The sequence below is a fragment of the Musa acuminata genome, chromosome BXJ3-1 (genome assembly GCF_036884655.1).
Source record: "Musa acuminata AAA Group cultivar baxijiao chromosome BXJ3-1, Cavendish_Baxijiao_AAA, whole genome shotgun sequence".
Classification (NCBI taxonomy): domain Eukaryota; kingdom Viridiplantae; phylum Streptophyta; class Magnoliopsida; order Zingiberales; family Musaceae; genus Musa; species Musa acuminata.
The window spans coordinates 4830688-4851717 of NC_088349.1; the positions used below are offsets into that span (position 1 = coordinate 4830688).

The 21030-nt window shown below is 44.8% G+C and overlaps 3 protein-coding genes across 6 annotated transcripts; 1 reads left to right on the forward strand and 2 right to left on the reverse strand.

The window, feature by feature from the left end:
* Positions 1–2889: 2889 nt before the first annotated feature.
* Positions 2890–4914, reverse strand: LOC135628665 (histone deacetylase 19-like). The gene is made up of 4 exons (XM_065135474.1): positions 4369–4914; positions 3626–4066; positions 3312–3542; positions 2890–2931 (listed from the first exon to the last, which is right to left on the reverse strand). The coding sequence occupies exons 1-4, from the start codon at positions 4912–4914 to the stop codon at positions 2890–2892; spliced, it is 1260 nt and encodes a 419-aa protein (XP_064991546.1).
* A 1046-nt stretch (positions 4915–5960) lies between these two features.
* On the forward strand, positions 5961–11557 carry LOC135628179 (ATP-dependent Clp protease proteolytic subunit-related protein 1, chloroplastic-like). Of its 4 annotated transcripts, none has more exons than XR_010492790.1 (8): positions 5961–6291; positions 8867–9039; positions 9762–9876; positions 9974–10173; positions 10279–10318; positions 10462–10518; positions 11148–11274; positions 11362–11557. XR_010492790.1 is itself a non-coding variant. In XM_065134717.1 (8 exons), exons 5-8 carry the CDS (start codon positions 10313–10315, stop codon positions 11445–11447), a joined length of 240 nt encoding a protein of 79 aa, XP_064990789.1. In that variant the 5' UTR covers positions 5961–6291; positions 8867–9039; positions 9762–9876; positions 9974–10165; positions 10279–10312; the 3' UTR covers positions 11448–11557. The 4 variants fall into 4 exon arrangements, 1 of the variants encoding a protein (XP_064990789.1); XR_010492789.1 differs by having other exon boundaries at positions 9974–10165; XM_065134717.1 differs by having other exon boundaries at positions 9974–10165; positions 11184–11274.
* A 15-nt stretch (positions 11558–11572) lies between these two features.
* LOC135628178 (protein QUIRKY-like) lies at positions 11573–15032 on the reverse strand. The gene has a single exon (XM_065134716.1). The coding sequence runs from the start codon at positions 14984–14986 to the stop codon at positions 11711–11713; it is 3276 nt and encodes a 1091-aa protein (XP_064990788.1). The 5' UTR covers positions 14987–15032; the 3' UTR covers positions 11573–11710.
* Positions 15033–21030: the final 5998 nt, after the last annotated feature.

Genomic DNA, 21030 nt, shown 5'->3' on the forward strand with positions numbered 1-21030 from the left:
GATTGAAGGCAAGACGCGCCATGAGAGCAGCAGGTAGTGGACTTTCTTGAGGCAAGGAGTTTTGATCTGCACACTCCAATTAAAATGCCAAAAATCCAGCTTTTACACATGCATTACATGCCTAGAAAGATTACGTTTCCAAGTGTTCCACGTACCTCGGGCCGTGACCACGTGGCTGACATGGCTTGGTCTGACCGGCGACATCCAGGATCGTCTCGAGGGCGAAGATCTCGGGTGGTCGGGTCGAGATTGGATTCGGTGGCAACACGCTTCTTTCCCGAACTCGTTCGCCTTTGTTGCTCCTGGATTCCTACGCATAGGCCTAGGTCGGGATGGGAGTGATCCCGACTTAGGCCCCTCCGAAGCTTGGATCAATAGTCTGTTTGTGTTCTCATGCCCCCCGTCAGATGCTAGCGGGGGGTTTTTATTATGACTCCCGGGGGTTGGCCGTACAACCAACCCCTGTGAGCGACGAATGTACCTTCGGGTGTTCGCTGTCCGGAATGTGTGGGACGATGCCATGCGGCGCCATCCCAGGTTTCCTGGAATGGTTCTTGCTTCGGTGGGACCGATTGGTGCTGCACCGAATAGTGCAAGGAGGTGACCGTTGCTACCCGGATTATCAGCGACGAGTCTGTCATGGCTCCATCTCCCTCCGAGGTCTCGTGCTCGGGCTGATGTGGCGGGTTCAGGTCCTCGTAGAATGATCTATAATGTGTCCTATAACTTCCCCTCCCCCCCCCCCCACCCCAGCAAGTCATGTCTCTGGGTCCTTGTGAGGAGTTGAGGGCACAACTGGGTTGAAAAAGCGGTGGTCAGGTGGCGACTTGGCGGGGTGTCACTTGTGAGTCCTTTAGTCAAATTGATCCTGATGGCCAAGTTGTTCGGCTCGGTCATTGGATGAGGCACTACTCGTACGATTACTGGCCGAGTTGCATGACTCGGGTAAAAACTGATCCTGCTAGCCGAGCTGCTCGGCTTGGGCACCAGATGGACTAATTGGATGAGATGCTGCCTGTGGGACTGCTGGCCGAGTTGTGTGACTCGGGCAAAGATTAATCCTACCAGTTGGGCTGTTCGACTTAGGCACTGGATGGACTGATTGGATGAGACGCTGCTCATGCGATTGCTGGCCGAGTTATGTGACTCAGGCAAAGATTAATCCTGTCGGCCGAGCTTGTTCGACTCGGGCACTGGATGGACTGAGTGGATGAGACGCTGTTCGTGCGACTACTGTCCGAGTCGAGTGACTCGGGCAAAGACTGATCTTGCTGGCCGAGCTGTTCGACTTAGGTACTGGATGGATTGATTGGACGAGACGCTGCTCGTGTGACTACTGACCGAGTTGCGTGACTCGAGCAAAGACGGATCCTGTCGTCCGAGCTGTTCAACTCAGGCATTGGATGGATTGATTGGATGAGGTGTTGCTTGTGCGACTGCTGGCCGAGCTGTTTGGCTCGGGCATTGGATGGACTGATTGGACGAGACGTTGTTCGTGTGACTGCTGGCCGAGCTGTTTGGCTCGGGCATTGGATGGACTAATTGGACCAGACGTTGTTCGTGTGACTGCTGGCCGAGCTGCGTGACTCAGGCAAAGATTGATCCTACTGGTCGAGCTATTCGGCTAGGGCACTGGATGGACTGATTGTACGAGATGTTGCTCATGCGACTACTGGCCGTGTTGTGTGACTCGGGCAAAGACTGATCCTGTTGGTCGAGCTATTCATCTTGGGCACCGGATGGACTGATTGGATGAGACGCTGCCCATGCGACTGTTGGCCATGTCATGCAACTCGACAGGCAGTCGCACGAGTAGTGTCTCATCCAATCAGTCCATCCATTGCTCGAGTCGAACAGCTCGGACGATAGGATCAGTCTTTGCCCGAGTCATGTAACTCGGCCAGCAGTCGCATGGGCAACGTCTCATCCAATTAGTCCATCCGGTGCCCAAGCCGAACAGCTTGGCCAGCACCAAAATGTTCCACGAACCTCGGGCCGTGACCACGTTGCCGACACAGCTTGGTCCGACCGGCAACGTCCAGGATCGTCTCGAGGGCGAAGATCTCGGGTGGCTGAGTCGTGATTGGATTCGATGGCGATTCGTTTCTTTCTCGAACTCGTTCACCTTTGCTGCACCTGGATTCCTATGCACAGGCCTAGGTCGGGATGGGGTGGATCTTGACTTGGGCCCCTTCGAAGCTTGGGTCAATAGTATACTTGTGTTTTCATGCCTCCCGTCAGATGCTGGCATGAGGTTTTTATTGTGACTCCCGAGGGTTGATCGTAAGACCGACCCCTATTAATGACGAATGTACCTTTGGGTGTTCACTGTCCGGGATGTGTGGGACGACACCATACGGCGCCATCCCGGGTTTCCCGGCACGGTCCTTGCTTCGGCGAGACTGGTTGTGCGATGCCGGACAGCGACGGGAGGTGACCGTTGCTGCCTGGATTATTGGCCGTACGTCTGTCGTGGCTCATCTCCCTCCGAGGTCTCATGCTCGGGCTGACATGATCCATAATATGCCTAATCACCAAGAACACCATAACTCAAAAAAGAAGAGTGTGGAAGAACCGTGTACAAATCCTGCACAAGAAATTAAACGTACGCTTGCAGCGAATGAAGACAAATCTAACCACAGATTACTGTCACTTAAACACAAAGTTGCATTCACACGCGGGGATACCAAATGATGTCAGAACAGCATGGTGGCAACAACACAGTGCTTAAGTAATACATTCCTTAATCAAAGAAAGGACGAAGATCTCACAGCAAATGTCATTTTGATAGAAATGCGAGGAAAAGACATTAAGACACCGGTGTTTGTGCTGATCGAGAACAAGCATCCACGATACGGGAGAGGGAGCACGACTGCCATGGTCCGTCCGCTATTCGTCACTTTCACTCGCGTCCTCTTCATCCTCGTCAATCTGGACGTCACAACAACGACGACGACGACGAGAAACAAAAAGTTATGCAGTCAGTGATTTTGCGAGCATTTTCCATCATGACAAATAATAAGAATAAACGATGTGAACCACTCAACATGTGACGATGCACATTTCGGTGTTTCTGAATTCATAGAAACATCGACAGCCTTACACAAGAAGACTACAAGGATAACACCATTTATAAGATTTTGCTGAGTACCACAGTAGACATAGTTTGGTTAACGATTTACTTTGTTCCAGTAATAGTATGTCTAAAATCAAAAGCGATAAGATAATGCAGAGTGTAAGATTTCAGCATGAAGTAGTCGACGTTCCTAGCAAAGAAAGATGGTAACAAAGGAAGGCATAGTAGTAAGTACCTCATCGAGATCCATAGGAGACGACCGTTCCTTGAATTGGACACTGGGGGCTGCTTGGAGCTTGGAAAGGTTAGCCAGTACCTTCGCTATGGTATCATCCAATGACTTGCGTGAGTTCTTGTTTGTCATGTTCGTTGTTGGAAGGTGGATTCTGTAGAGTGGGGCAAAATACTCGCTGTATTGGTGATCAGGAATCTTATTGTTCACCTCGATTCCAAGGGCCACCCCGGTCTTCTCCACAGTTCAGTGTGATTAGAAACATATAAGATGAGAATTACTCGAAGAAGAAGAAAACGAAAGGACGTCAATCATACCTCGTAGCACCAACAGCGAGCAACATTATGCAAGGTGTAGCCACCGCCGCCAAGCAGCATTAGTGGCACGTTAAAAGATCTCATATACTTGACACACTCTCCATGGCCACGCACAGAAAGGTTGAAGCAGCCCAACCTGTCTCCAGATAAGGAGTCAGCACCGCACTGAAGGACGATGGCGTTTGGCCTGAAGACTTCCATGGCTTTTGCTACGACAGGTTTGAAGATATAGAGGTAGCTCTCGTCGTCTATTCCGTCATCTAATGGAACATTCACTGCGTAATATTTTCCTCCATCACATCCGATATCATCTATATGCCCAGTTCCAGGAAAATAGCCTCCGAACTTGTGGAATGAGACCGTCATTACTCTATCAGTTGTGTAGAAGGCTTCCTCTACTCCATCTCCATGGTGGATATCAATGTCCACGTAGAGAACACGCTGCATGCAGATAACAAGTAAACATATGTATATATATCACCATAAACTATTTGCAAAATACAAAAAAGAAAGAAGATAATTAAGATAACGCTTTATACGAAGAAACTTTTGAGACATGATAATAAATAGCTTCCCGGAAAAGAAACCAAAAAAGAACATTAGAAAGACATGGAATCAATCAGTTAAATTTGCCAAGCAGCAGCAAGAAACAGTTCAAAGATTTCTTTATGAGAACCCGAATATAAAAGAAAGATGCAAAGACGATGGTGCAGAATCAAGAGCAAGAAGAGGAAGGGGCCCACGTCGCGGGTCTCGAGGAGACTAAGGATGGCGAGGACGACATCATTGACGTAGCAGAAGCCCGAGGCGATGCTCTTCTTGGCGTGGTGAAGGCCGCCGGACCAGTTGATGACTATGTCGTAGTGGTCGAGGTTGATCTGCCTGGCGGCGCTGATGGAGGCGCCGGCGTAGAGCTGGCAGAACTTGTAGAGGCCATGGAAGATGGGGCACTCGACGTCGTCGATGTTGAAGCGGCGTAAGGTGGCGGGGCCGTTCTCGACCGAGGGATCGGCGGTGCGAAGGAACGCGATGTAGTCGTCGGCGTGGAAGCGGCAGAAGTCGCGCTCGTGGGCGGGGATGGGTCGGAGGACACGCATGTGCCTAAGGAGCCCGTACTTCTCAAGGAGGGCATGTGTCATCCGCACCCGGTGGGGCTTCATCGGGTGTCCATTTCCGTAGTAGAAGTTGCCCATCGTCGGGTGGTAGAAGTAGCACACCTTCCGCTTCGTTGCGTCCGTCCCCACCGACGGCAGCGAGCTACCGCCTCCGCTGGTGCCGGCCACGTCCATGTCGCCGTTCGCTGCCCTTAATGCTCGGTACTCGACGAGGTCGACAAACGCTTAGCGAAGAAGAAAGTGAATCGAGAACGAGAAGGCGAACGCCCTTTGCTATACATAATTATTTTTGAAGTATCCCTAATAATTTTCTTTGTCAAAAAGGAAACTAATTAATTACTGAATATTACAAACATCCCCCCATCTTGCCAAAGGAGGTTAACATTGACTACTTAGAGGGTCACTCCCCCCTCCAAAAATAATTACATGTGGTTGACCTTTCAAGTTTGGTCAACTAATTGACCACTTTAATACTTTCTCTAAACATATGATTGATGAAGTAGGCATCAAAATTAGTCAACAAAAACAAAGTATCTTTAATTACACTCAGAACATTCCAAGGGCTTAATTGTCCTTTGCAAAATAATTTGAAACAAGGTTTCAGATCCTTAATATCATACAATTAAGATGTTGGATACATATATCTCCTAAGAGTAATTCCAACACTTCACTCCTTCCTCCAACCATCTACTCATTTTAGCATTGGCAAATTCCACCCACATATTGTCAACATTATTCAATATTGAACAACATATCATCATGCTCTATTCAGAAAAAAAATAGATAAATTAAGATAACACTTCTGAAGCATGATAGAAAATCCAGAAAAGCAACAATCAAACACAAATAAAAATTTAAAGTAAGTTAACCTAATTCAAGTATGGATCTTATTGTATATCCTCTCACCTAAATCTTAAAATTTTTTGTCACTCTTAGGTTTACTAGTTAGAAATCCTACAAGTATTTAATGTGTTTCCTCACATCATTCTTATCATGAACTAAAGATGATTGAAATTTATAGAATAATTAAATCATAATTTTATATTAACATACAAGTCTTCTGATACTTATAAATCACAATTTCATATAACACTTGCCAAGAAGCACTTATATATATATATATATATATATATATATATATATATATATATATATATATATATATATATATATATATATATATATATATATATCGTATAATGGTTAAGGGTTCATTTTCTCCTCGCCTCGGAATAGGGGGTCTTATGTCGGTTTCTCCTCCAATCAAATCCATGGCGGTTGCAGTGTGATCCCTGTCCGTCTCAGCCGCCTCCGTTTCTTCTCCCTGCGATGATGCCTCCCCTTTCGCTCCCGGAAGAGGAACTAGTTGCTAACTAGGTTTTGGGTGTGGTATCCCCAAGAACCCTTGCCGCTCCAAGTTATCGGTAACGCCCCCCCGCTCGCTTGCCGCTGCTTCGAGATAAAATGCTTCCTGAACATGCGACTCACGCTCTTCTAGCAGCTATGAGCATGCACCCAAGCAATTTCGGGAGGAAAATTTCAAAGAGGGAGGTAAGCGCCTCTTGTTTTCTTTTAGTTATTTCATTAAGAATTATAATTTCTGCTTGCATATATGTTGATTTTGCGAGCACTGTGATGTAGGACGAATTGTAACTTTTTACTTGAAAATGAAGGAGTGATTGAGATAGAATAATCACATAAAGATAATAGAAAAACAACAATTACCAGAGAGCCTTGCGATTTTGCATGTCCCACACTTTAACATTGAAATTAATGTTCTAACCCCCTTTTTATAGACCACAAGTATAATAATAAAAGGAAAAAAAAAAGCATGAAAACACAACTAACCAAATAAGTTAGTTTCTTCCCTTTTTTTTTTTGAAGATAAGTTTTCAATTTTTGTTAAGTAAGCATTTTTCTTGGTGTTGATAGTATTCCTTATACTTTTTTTTTGTATTTTTCTTCATTTATTTCCATCCTTTATTTTCATAATCAATATTTTTCATAAAATTAGAAATATTTTAAATGTTGCCATCTAACTACTTATGACATATTGGGCGGTATGCATCGGTCCAACAGGATACCGGTACGCGGATCGCCCTCTATCGAGTGGTATCGGTCACTTGACCTCGTATTGGGCGATACGAGGTTTGTACCGGGCGGTATTAGCCAAAATCCGACCATTACCGACTTGTACCCATTGGTAATGATCGGATTTCGACCATACCAATCAAGAGCTGAAATTGTTCTATTTCAAATGATCAATTTGACCGTTTGAGACTTAGAAAAGGGTTTTAAACTCTTTCATTCATCCTCTTTTAATTCATTTCAGTCTCTCAATCTCTTAAACTCTTTTTTACTCACATCTCTCTTATTATTATATTTTCACTTTCTTAAACTCAACAAAGCTATAATTTGAGCAAATGCGACAGAGCCTACACGACGTAAACACAGAGCGAAGCTCATTGTATTCACAGTCGTCGTATTATAAAGAATTTTACAACCAACAACAATACAGTGATAGTTGGTTATACTTCTTCGAGCAACACCACGATGATCGATCTTATGATACGGAGCAACAGATCAGTAGCGAAAGCAGGAGTTCTGACATTCTCTATGCTTCACACCAATACATGCTACATTCGTCCTTGCCTCAAGAGTCGCCTTGGACACATGTGGTTCACGATGATCAAACTACGACCATCACTACATGATGCACCAATGGTATATGGTGTATCAATACACTATTTTGTGGGATCAATTTTAGGATTGGGTCTGACAAGCATATCATATTGATATATAGATACATGGGAATGAGGCCCTCGATCCATCGCCCGTGGAGTCTCGTCATTCCTTTTAGTGTTAGAACCATATATATCCATCGATTGATTACTTAATTCATTTGAATTTTAAGGTTTAAGTTGCATAAAGCATAATCTAGCAATTCAAATAATTTCTTTGTAGATAATTTAATATTAACGGAAAGACGATCAGGAACATACCACAAAACTACTCCTTAAAGCCTAAAAAAGATATGTGATATTATTCTTTCCTATTTAATATTATTTTTGCTAAAATTACACTAAACTTATATTTATTTCTAACTTAAAAACCCTAATATATTTTTTTCCTTCTATTTTTTTAGATTTTTTGGAGATATTTTTGATGATTTTGGACGTATCAGTGGTACGCCTCGGTATGTACTATACTGAATAAGGCTCGGTACATCGGTATGGATTGAAATTGTAATCCTTGCTTGGAATAACTTTGAACTAACCAAATTTATTCAAATAAAAAAATAAGGTCGGCATCAATTCATACATGCTCGTTGCCTAGTAACTCAACTTGAGTTTATAAAATTGACACATGATGATAGTACATTTTGGTTAAACCAAAACCTTAAATTCAAATCAATTTGGACGAATAATAAAATATTTTTTTTGTTTGAGAATAAAGAAGATAAGAGAAGAAGAAAAAATATAATAACAAAAAGACAATGAGAAATGAAATAAATAGCTATCAGACTCACTTATGCTCAAGGAGAATACTCTCATGATCAAGACCTCTCACATACGTGGATGATAGAATCATTCCATTGAAAAAAGATTTATGTTATTGTACCACTTACACATAATGTGGGAAACAAACTCAATTTTTAATCCATTCTTCTATGTTATTATAATCTTCTAGCTCCATCCCAAGAAGAAGAAAAGAAAAAAATAATAATAAAGTAGAAAATACGAAGTCATCCATTCTTAAGCTAGATGATTTTTTCCTTTATTTATTCATTAATTTTATTGTTGATCCTCAGAATCAATCTAAGAAATTAAAAATATTGTAGATGTTGTCATGTGACAACTTATGGCATACTCAAAATACTCTAAACTAATCAAATTTATTCAAATAAGAAATAAATTAAATTGGTCCCACAGAATTATGTTCATCATATTATTGTGAATATGTGAACTTCTAATCTTGATAAAAAATATCAACTTTTGGAGTCTTCCTCTCTATTTGTGCACATAATCTTACTATTTTTAATATGTTTGGACTTGTAGTTCTCATTCAATCGCTGTGAGATTCTATATAAGATAAACATTAAACACTGTTATCATCATTCCTTCAGATTGGTTAGTTTCTACATCAAGCAATGAAGCCATCAAGGGCTCAGGTGCTCACCTAGGAGCCTATGCGAGGCGAGGCCCAAGTGGTCAGTCACAGGTCAGGTCCGGGCAGGTGCCCTCAATTGGGTGTGACCTAGGCATGCGTCCAGGCCTTGACATAAGGGTGAAATATGAGGTACCTTCTTCTCAGTCTTCTTATGAACGACATGGAGGTGCATAGCTTGAAATAATGTTAGGCACCTGGGGTGTATGACGTAGAGAGCATGGCTATGGAGGATCACAATGGGTCTAATGTTGGTATCCAGCTAATGCTTTGATTGAGTTTTTTCATGTTAAATTTAGAGAACATCGGTAAGGGCCTTTAAGGGTAGATACTAGCTGCACATGTTTGTAAGATTTACCATTGCCTACTCAATAATTAAAGGCTATAGACTGGATGAATAAACAAATTTATGATACCCCAAAAATGATAAATTGTTCTTTTATTGAACTGAATCATTGTAGGCTTTTCATCTATGTTCTACCATTGCCCAAACCATTTGTGAAGGTTCGGGCAAAAAGATAACGACATTTGTTAACATCTTAATGTCTCAGTTGCAAATTTATATCTTTCTGAATAAATTAATTTAGTACATGTAAGTAGTAATAGATATCTTTTTTTCTGGCTTGATATTGACATGACCTTCTTAGTTATTGAGTATTCACTTCTAGAACTAATGAAGACTTTAATTACCTCCATGAAAGTTGAGATTTACTCTCAAACTATAGAAACACAGTCGCATGTTTGTGGTAAATCGCATGCACATTGTTTTGGCACCACAAATCATACATGTTTAGAAAAATGGATACAGATTTGGACAGAGTTTTAAATCAAGTTCTATCTTCAATGGTTAACAGTGGTGGACGATTTTAAAAATGTTCCTAAATACATATATGGCCTTACTGCTTCATAAATGGACATGTTTGTGTCAGAAGATAACCCTATCAGGCAGCAAGCAGAAAAGTTAGAGAGGTAACTGAGAACCAAATTTCTTTTTTTTTCAAAGTCATTTTCTGTTCGAAGACGGAAAATGGGGTTCAATTTTGTGCCTTTTTGGGTGTGATTTCAGGAAATCATTTCTTCTGCAAGAAATAACTTGACGATGGAGGGATGTACAGTTTAACAGGCATGAAAAGGTGTGCATCAAAGTACAGTATGAGTGTGAGTATGTATCGTGCAGGTGCTCGAGGATCTGGAAGGCCAAGAACTGCTCCTCCAGATTTACGTTCTATACTCTTAGATGCTTGGATTGTGTATCTTGGTATGCCTGTAAGATATTCTACTAGGTCAATATAGCATGCAAATTTCATGGACTGGATATTTTCCATATATCAGTCTTATGTATATGTGCTATTATGCCCTTTTCTTTTACAGATAGTTCCACCTGACACTGAGCTATTTATCTGGGATGCAAGTAAGAGCTGCTCTAAACAAATAATTATCATACTTACATACCTCAGGGAAAGAAAATGTCATTTATTATATATTTTTCTGTAACAATTGATTTAGAATATCAGTAATTTGTGTACATGCTGATTTTGATTACATGATTTCCAGAATGAGAAGATGGAAACTGTTGGATCTGAAACCGAGGCGTATGCAATTGCTGACAAGGTAGCTGCAAAGAAACTAGTTCAGATATCCAAGGATCAGTTAATCTCAAGGAACATTGAAATGAATCATATTGTTAAGTAACAGTTGCTACTGCTATAAGGCATATGCAGTTTCACTATAGCTTAGTTGAGAAATCTTTATATTTTCATATATCTTATGTCATACACTTCTAGCAAATGCTTGCCTTTTGTATCTTCGCATTCACCATGGAATTTATTGTGCTTTTTATTTCTGATGCACTTTTTATGATGCCTATAGCGTTCAACGATCAACTTATTTGATTTCTACTTACTACATATCAACACGATTTGACTGTATGAACTTGCATAGTGATGCGACCTATGAGTTTTATGTGCGTAAAGTTTATTTTGCAGATTATTCCTTATTGGTTAAGTCAGTTTAGATTCTACCCGGATCCGATACATAAATTAATCGCCTTATAAGTGGTCTTTTTAAGTCTCATTTATTTATACTTTATTTCCAATGTCTTTAATATCAACATGTATCTGAAGATAATATACTGATTCTACAATAATGTTTCTTGTCTGATACTCTCAAATTTTCCATCAGTACTGCATACTGATTCTACCATGTCTCTTTGCAATCTTTATGTTGCTGTCATCTCCCAGGCAAAGGATCTTTGATGCCAACACCGATTGTTGCAGATTGCAAAGGACATCCAGCTTCCGAAATATTTCCAAGCTCAAGAAGCTATTGCCTATGGAACAGCCGACGAGATCATCGATTCACGATATGGTAAGACTGGAGTGGTTTATTTGCTCATATAGAATGTTTTGGTGCTTTTAGATTGCAATCCTCACATGAAAGAAATCTTTTGAGCAGAACGAGACGATATGCTTGCACAGTCCAAAGCCATGAGAAAGGCAGCTGGAACTGGTCCACAAGCAACGCCATATGGGTTTAGGTAGATAGAACTGATTAGTACATAAGCAATAACTTTGGTTGTATTGTATATTTTTCTAGCTGAAACATTCATGTTGATTCTAATGCCAAAGACAATAATTCTTTTATTCTTGAAGGAACACCTGAGAACTGCCAACTAGCGTCTCTCTTATTTGCCTTTTGTTCCTGAGAATCAAACTATGTCAACCCAACAAATATTACGTCTTCCTGTCACAGGGATTCCTCGTCGACTGTTGCTTCTATCTCTCATGATCTGATGCTGAGACAACTACAACATACGATCGGTTAAACTGGGAAGCCGCCGAAAAAAGTTCAAGCTGGCCGGTGGCATCGGATCTCGGAACATGGGATGGCGGAGGAAGTAGAAGCCGAGCCCCACCGCCACCATCTTGTGGGGCACCACGTAGAGCACCACCGCCACCACCAGGCACGCCACGATGAAGAGCCTCGTCGCCCGGGGATCTCTCCAGCTCACCAGCGCCTGCACCCGCTCCCCCTGCGCCGCGAAGTCCCCCAGCAGCCTCTGCGCCTGCGCCGCCATCTTCCGCAGCCGGTCGTACCGCGCCCTTACCACCTCCGCCGGCTTGGCGCTCGGCACTGGGTCGAACTCTTCGTCCAGATCGTCCGCCGCCACCATGTTCGCCTGCGACAGCCCCATGTCCATCCCCGCGGGTACCCGCGGCCGGAACCGGCAGTACCATATCCCGATGAGGGACATGTAGAGCGACGCGGTGGGGACGACCAGCTCCGGGTACCACACCAGCACCAAGTAGAGCACGTGCACCAGCACCGTAGTGGTGGGATTCCTCCACCGCCGGATGTCGTCGACCCACCTCGCCAGCCCGAAGGCCCAGGCGAGGACGCACAGGACCCTGAACCAGTTGGCCCTGCTCCGCCGGATGCTCCATGACTGCGTGTCGACGTCGAGCATGTAGTGCACCACCTCCTGCCCCAGCGGCGGTTCCGACCGCTCGAGCCACTCGGCCACCATCCTGATCGCCCACGCCCGCAGCACCTCCTGCTTCCACACAGCGATTGGCCGAAGGTAGTGCATCCGGGGGAGCATCGGCTGCGCGTACATAGCCCAGGTGTCCGGGAACGGCGCCGAGCACGCGAAGCGGACGGCCAGCTGCACCTCGCCCATCTTCATGACGCCGGACGGCTGCAGCTGCAGCATCGGGTACCAGGTGGTGTACACGCGGTTGCTTTCCAGGGTCGACACCCGGATCCGAACCTTGCCGATCCGGTAGTCCTGCCGGTCGCCCGCCGCGTCGAACATGCGGCAGTTGTCGAACACTCCGACGGTAAGGACCGTGCACGGGTCGTACACCTGCCACGTGTACTGCTCGTTCCAACGCGGGTCGAAGCAGTCGGCCACGGTCCGCGTTCGCACCCACTTCTTGCCGTACTTGGCGACGCAGTAGGCGTTGGTGGAGCTCTTGGCCGCCTCTTCGCCGCCCTTGATCGGCAGGCCGCGGGCCCCCAGGATTCCCAGCTCCAGTACTCCCACCGCCGGCTTCCACAGCTGCTTCGCCGTCGGCCGGAAGTCGCTGCACACGTGCGCCGCCTCGTCCATCACGTGGTACCCGCCCTCCAGGCACAACCGGAGGTTCAACCGGCCGTAGTAGCCGCCGCCAGGCCCCCCTCCGCAGCGGCACCCCGCGAACGCCGCCGCCTCCTCCAGGCTGAACCACCGAGACGCCACCGCCTGCCGCTCGTCCAACCGCTGCTCCGCCAACGCCACCGGCACCACTGCGTGCCCCAGCACCACCGGCTCCTTGGTGGACCGGTCCTCCACCTGCACGATCATCTCGTGGTTACTGAACGGCTCGGACGCCACGAACATGAGGTCCTCCATCCACGAGATGGACGACGCACTGCTGCTGACCGCGGTGGGCCGCCGGGTACACAGGGCCTGGATCCCCAGTAGGATCTTGACGCGGACGTCGTACGGCCGCGTCGCTGCCGCGAGGCGCAGGTCCTGCGCTTCGATGACGGTGGCCCGCAGGTACCACATCTTGGGCGACTGGTATACTTTGGACCGGGTGTAGGTGTAGCTCACGTACGTGGCGTCCGAGTTCCAGGCCTCCGGAAACGACTCGTCCGCCTGGGTCCCAATCCAGACTGCCACCATGATATCCCCTGTCATCGGCGCATCGTCCCTGCCGCCCTCGAGCCGGTACCACTGGGGGGCCAGGGGGCCGTCCGGCTGGTCGCGGACCGGCACGTCCGTCAGGTCGAAGCACACGCCGCCCAGAAAAGCTTCGTCGGGCCCGCCTCCCCGCACCGAGATCTCCAGCCTCGAGTCCGGCTTGCACTGGCTCAGCGCGAACACCTGGTTCCACTCCGGGCTGCCGGCGCCGCCGTCCCGCCCCGGCAAGGAACGGCGGGTGTGCGGCCCCGCCTGGATCTTCACGTGCGGGCTCTCGCACGGGCGGAGGCCCCGAGCCTTCACGACACGGACAAAGAGGTATTGCATCGGCTCCACCAGGTCGTACGTCGCCAGCGGGGGCCGGTCGACGAGCTCGTTGCAGTCGACGAACCGGCCCGAGAGAACCCTCGGGCCGCAGTCGCCGCCGATGAATCTCTTGGAAAACACCCGGTCCCTCTCCGTGCAGGCCGGCGTCTGCATCTTCCGCACCTCTGGCGGGTACGCCTCCACCGTTGTCGGGTCAGGCGATGGCGGTGACACCACGTTGGCATTCACGTGCGCAGTCTGGACCGGCGTTTTCTCCACCACGACGACGGACACCAGTGGCGGGGACTGCGTGTCGATGGCGGCCTCCGTGGGCGCCGGGACATCCGGAGGCACATCCTTGGGCTCCTCGGTACTCGGAGGGGGAGCAGGGGCCTGGTTGGGATCCGATCCGACGGGTTTCGTCTCGTCCGAGAGCGGTTCGTCGTAATAGTACACCTTGAGGCCGATCTCACCGCGGATCCAGCTGAGGAGGCTCCGCCTTTCGAGGGGGAAGTAGATCAGCGCCTCCTCGCCGCGGCGAGCGAACTGGGAGCCGCAGATACGAACACGGCCGAGGAAGTGGTTCTTACGAGCGCCGCTGGGGCTGCCCATCCTCTTGTCGTTGTAGACCTCGACATCGAGCTCCTGGGCGACCATGGAAGCGGGGTTAGCCACGGCGAACTCGAGGCGCTCGTTCCACTGCGGGTTGAGGTCGCGGGCGACGGTGTGGGTTCGCTTCCGCTGGCCGTCGAATTCGACGATGACGAACGGGCTGGAGGTGCCATGGCCGTCCTTGGGGACGAGGTCGCGGGCGTCGATGACCTCGACGGCGAGTTTGCTGACGGTGTGGGCCGGCGGGCTCGTCATGGTCTCATGTCGAGCCAGGCCGATGGGAGGAGGAGAGGATGGATGGATCACTTTGGTGGCTCTGCTTTTGCTTTTGATGGAGGGTGAGGGAGAAGGATTCTCTCTCTCCTCTCTCTCTCTCTCTACTTTATCTTCTTTTTGGTGATGGATTCTTGGGCATGGTGATGGCTGGGTTGCTTGACGGTGACGACGCTCGTCGCCACCCGTCTCTTCATCCATTCCTCGCTTCTCGGTCACTTCGCTTTGGGGCGGTGTGTCGACGGCTGCGTTGCCTCCCGCGCTCTCCCGGACAGAATTGGTGCTTTTAGAGTAGTTAATTAAAGTGTAAGTTCCTAACCATATGAGGTCAAGTTCATATGTAGTGCGATTCCTCGCCATTTGCCACTCTCCATTACGAGCTCAACACCTTTCGGATGAATCAACATCCATAATGACGAAATGGATTTTTTTAGATACACACGCTAAAAAGAACAATAAAATTAATAATAACACAATTTTATTTCTTGCCTACCGAATATATATATGTATATATGTATGTGTATATGTATATATTGTATATATATAGAGAGAGAGATAGAGAGATTTAATCCATATATATATATATATATATATATATATATATATATATATATATATATATTTATAGAGAGAGAGAGAGAGAGAGATTTAATCCAAATACAAGTCCAAATCAACATTTTTTTCACATAACTCTCAAAGGATTATTTTATTATTATTTTTCATTCAGTCTTTTTAGAAGAAAAAACCTACAAAGTATAATAGTATGATACCAAAAGAATAATAAAACATAAACTAAAATATTGAGTACAAGATTTTTGTGGTTTAGCATTTCTTGTCGACATTCATTAGATTTTTGTGGTTTAATTCAAATTCTAGTCCAAACTTTACCGTCTCTAATGTAAACTTCATAGAAAATAATTTATTTTTCTACTCAGTCCCTCTAGAAAGAGTCTACGAATATGCAAAGTATGTATTCTTACCTTACCTATAATATTTATAAAGCAACAAACTCTTAATTCTAAAAATTATTTTTATATTTAAAATTTTTATTTTTAAAAAATGATTTGATTCATATGTGTTGAGGAGATGTGTCGTCCACGATTGAGTAAGCCCGGCTTGATCTCGAGGAAAGTGACTCCGATGTGGTCTTCAGGTAACTTCAACTTATTCAAAAAAGTCTTAGGTCGATCTCGATGTGAAATTTGATTTCTCGATAGAATCCTGTATAAAGGCCAATGTCGGACGGAGTTTCCAAACCCGACTTAACAAAGGTAAAATTTGGCTTAACAAAAATATTATGTCTATTTTCGCCAAGCCATATATATATATATATATATATATATATATATATATATATATATATATATATATATATATAACCATCATATTTCTATCACATAATAGTAGTCTTTGGTTGGTTAAAGAATTGATGATTCTAATTTTATAAAATTTAAAACTAGAACTGAATCGATTTTAAGCGATTTCGATTTGGAATCATTTATTCTGATTTTTTTTAATTTTTTTAAATAAAAGATGCTATTACATAAAAGATTAGTCCAAGAAATCTTCATCTCCCAACGCCAATAATCACCTGAAACATTCTATTACATAAAAGATTTGTCCAAGATAGCCTGATGTGGATATCCACTATGTGTTGGAGGAAAAGTAAAGGTCTACCACGTCAAGATCTGTAGGAATATAAGCAGCTCATCGGCCAGGAATCTTTCACAAGAAGTCAACAGACAAAAGTAAAAGGGTGTGTGATCTTTGATGCCTACCGTGAAGCGTCCGTGACGACTCCCAACACTTCCTTTGCCACGACTAACCGAGCTGAGCCGAAGTCCTCCGGCGGATCAAAGCAACCCTTTTCCACGCACGCTTTGCAACCACCATGAAGCTTTTCGTAGTTGCTCATCTTTCCAAAGCTTTTGACAGAAGACAAATAACACTGTCCTTTTTTTTATGAAGCTTCGGGCGAATCTGATCTATCTTCACACTTTTAAGGTCATGCGAGTGTTGTTGGCGATAGAAGACTATTCTTTGGGTTGTAGCATCCAAAAGGAATGGTCAATCACTAAAAACTTAAAATGTTATTGAAATCTACACTCACGAATCATTTGTGTATCTTTATTTTGGAGTTTTTCTTCCTTCGACGAGTTTCGATTGAGCGGCAGCTGACAGCCGATATGGGCAATATTTTATAGCTATTTGCATAATGACGGTGGATAGTAAATGAATTTCAATAGATACTATTTCCTCAACAAATAAGACATGTCGACTTACGGGCTAATTATAGAATACTTTTTGTAGTTAGTTATCTTTAACGTCTTGATCTTTAAACTTTAAAAAGTTAATTGACATGATTATGAAGATGAAATATCTATGTTTATTTATCCTAACAATATCAATTTTACCGACGAAAATACAAAAACAAAACGTAAGTGGTAACAGACGACGACGTCATTAGCGTCAACTTTGACATAGTTATCTAGTTACCTCTGACAATGATAAGATCCACTTTTATTGCGACATCACCCGCCTCCAAGAGGAGTGCATCGTCGATCTTATTGTTGCTCGCCCCACGTTGCTTTATATTTGTGTTGACGCAAATGGTGGTAGCCACTGCAATGTCTAAAACAACCCTTTCACTGCTCTGCATCTATGTCGGTGTTAACGCAATTGTTGAGCGACGAAAGAGCCACTCGACAATAGGTGATGTCGGAATTAACACAATAGCAAAGGAAGCAATAGGAGCTCAAACGACCCCAGCTTCGAACCGAGGCTAAGATTCACTCAATAGGTCAACAACAAGGCAACCACCATCTTCCCCATAGACGTTGTGGTGACCACTACTATCTACGTCATTGCCAATGCAATTGCTGCTCGACAATCGCGTTAGCATCGGCGCAGATCCAGAACGACATGAGACGAGCAACAATAAGATTGATGATGCACTCCTCATGAAGGTGACTAAGGTCACGATGAGAGCAAACCTTATCGTTGACCACCACCAATGTCATCCACCACCACCACCACCACCACCACCACCACCACCACCACCACCACCACCGAACATTAAAATTTTCTTTCTTACTCTTTATTTTTAGATTTTTTTAATAAAACTGATATGATTAAAGTAAAGAGACCTAAATATTTTACCTTTGTACCTATAAGAATACCGATATAATTTTTTAATATATAAAAATAAAAATACTAAAAGTAACTAACTATGAGAGGTAATATGTAATTAGCCTCCTGTGTAACCTGTTAGGATCGAGAGCACTAAGAGGGGGGGGGGGGGGGGGTGGGGGGGGGAGGGTGAATTAGTGCAGCGAAAATCTTTCTGCGATTAAAACCGAAAGCTGCGTACTTTTGATAAAAATGATTTCGATGTAAAAGCCGATTTTAAGATTAGGCACAGTTTACGTTTAAACGCTGTTTACGTCTAAACGCAGTTTGCGTCTAAGCGCAGTTTGCGTCTAAATGCAGTTTGCGTCTAAATGCAGATTGCGTCTAAGCGCAGTTTGCGTCTAAGTGCAGTTTGTGTCTAAATGCAGTTTGTGTCTAAATGCAGATTGCGTCTAAATGCAGATTGCGTCTAAGCTCAGATTGCGTCTAAGCGCAGTTTGCGACTAAGCGCAGTTTTACGTCTAAACGCAGATTGCGTCTAAACACAGTTTTACGTCTGAAAGTAGTTTACGTCTAAAACATAGTTTTACGTCTAAACACAGTTTGTGCAGTTTATGTCAAAAATACAGTTTTACGTTTAAACACAGTTTGCGCAGTTTACGTCTAAACGCAGTTTTTACGTCTAGACGCAGTTTACGCTTAAACGTAGATTTACGTCTAAACGCAGTTTCAAAGGGATCTGAACTTGGAAACTTGTTCGTAAAAGCGCAGAAGACAGTTTTGCAGAATCAAAACGTAAACGTAAATTGTAATGTAAATATCGTACGAAAACACCGATTTACGTCTGAATTCGGATTCAGAAAGATTAGCGCTTAGAAACTTGTTCGTAAAGGCGCAGAGAGCAGAAGCAATGTAGGAGGTTTGCAGTAATGATAAAGTGCTCAAAATAAACGCAAACCAGAGATTTAGAGTGGTTCGGTCAGTCTTGACCTACTCCACTTTTGGCTTCCTCCACCGACGAGGTTACCGACGTCAACTAGGGGCCTTCCTTCAATAGGCGAAGGCCAACTGCCCTTTTACAGTTTCTCTCCTTTTGACAGGCTCAGGAGACAACCTTCACAGATCCTTTCTCTCCTCTCTTTACAACTCAGAATTTAAAGAACAGAAAGAGGAGAACTTTAGGACTTTACACAAATTTGAGCTCTTAGAATCACAGAAAAGATCAGAAATTCGGTGTGGATCTGTATCTTTTCAGTGCTGAATGGGTGGGGTATTTATAGGCCCCAACCCAATTCAAATTTGGAGCTCAAAACGATCAAATCCCGGAATTTCGGGATCAGGCGGTTGCACCTCCTGACTGGAGAGGTTGCACCGCCTGGCAAAGCTCGAAGACTGAGCCCAGGCGGTTGCACCTCTCTGTCAGGGAGGTTGCACCGCCTGAGTCTGGCTCGGAGACTGAGCCCCAGGCGATGTCACCTCTTGACTGAGGCGGTTGCACCTCTCTGCCAGAGCTCGAAGACCGAGCTCAGGCGGTGCCACCTCTCTGTCAGGGAGGTTGCACCGCCCAGTCTCGCTTGGAGACTGAGCCCAGGCGGTGCCACCGCCTGCCTGGGGCGGTTGCACCTCCCAACTTCACTGGAGAACCTCTCCTGGGCGGTGCCACCTCCAACCCTGGCGGTGCCACCTCTTTTACTATTTCAGATCACTTGGTTTGGCTCCAAACTTGGTCCAAACCAGTCCGAACTTGGGCCTAATTGGCCCCTACTTGGGTTATAGGATTAACACCTAATCCTAACCCTAATTAACGTGCTAACTATGATTTTAAAGACATTTTCTAAGCTATTACAAAGTCCGCAAGTCAAGACTTCTTCTAGAGAGCTTCCGGCAAACTTCCAGCGGTCTTCCGATGAACTCTCGGAAACCATTCTGCGGACTCCCGGCAAGCTCCTAGACTTCACGATTTGTTCTTAGCAAGTTCCAATGAGCTTCTTCGGCAAGCTCCGATCTTTCTCGGCGAGCTCCGCGAACTCCCAACGAACCTTCGGACTTCCATCGAACTCTCGAACTCGCAACAAATCCTTCGCGCTTGACTCCGACACTTTGTTTCGCTTTATGTCTTCATCGTTATCATAGTTAATCCTGCACAATTAAAACAAAACTTCGATCGAGACAGTTAATCCTAAGCAATTAACCAAGTTGTCCGACATGTCATTGGTCCCTCGACGCTTCGTCCGATTCTTCGGCGCATCGTTCTCTCCTGCAGCCTATTGCCCAATCGGCCAGTTGACTCCGCAACTCCGATATCCTTGGCACAATACCCGCTCTTCTTGGCCCGATGCCCGAGTCCACGGCCCGAAGCCTTCTATCAATACGTCGACCGATCCACCGGCCCGACGTCGAATCTTCTGACATGTTCCTTCGGCACAACATGATTTTCCTGCTTTAATTGTCTCATCCTAATCGAAGCATCCTGCGTCACTCAAAACGCAGATTAAATCATAAACATATATCAAGTAGTTTCATCATCAAAATACGAGATTCAACAATCTCCCCCTTTTTGATGATGACAACTACTTGATGACGGAGTTAACCTTAACTCCCGGAGTTTAAACAAACTCCCCCTATCAATATGCCATATTGATAGAACCTTGAATTCATACTGAATTCAAGTCATTGCAATATTCATCATGAATATTTGCAACACGTCAACATGAACATATGCATAAACTTATGCATCACATGTCATGTCATCAACATACTTTCATCAACATACTTCTCCCCCTTTGTCATCAACAAAAAGGAGAAGTATCACAATCAAGTGTTTGTGATATGGTTTAACTCATTGCATGAAAAACATATTATCAAGTTTTATCATCATGCATTTTTGAAGCCAGAAAAATTTAGCAAATGTTACATCATGCTTCGAACATTCAAGCTATCAAGTTTTAGATATGCAAGTTTTGCAGCATATAAGATAGCACTTTTAGAACATGCAAGCTAGCAGTTTTGAGATGTTCAAGAAGGCAACTCTTGCTTCTTGAGATATGCAAATTTGTCAAGTTTTGCTAGATGTGCAAGTTAGCATTTTTGCCTCTTGAGATAGGCAAGATAGCACA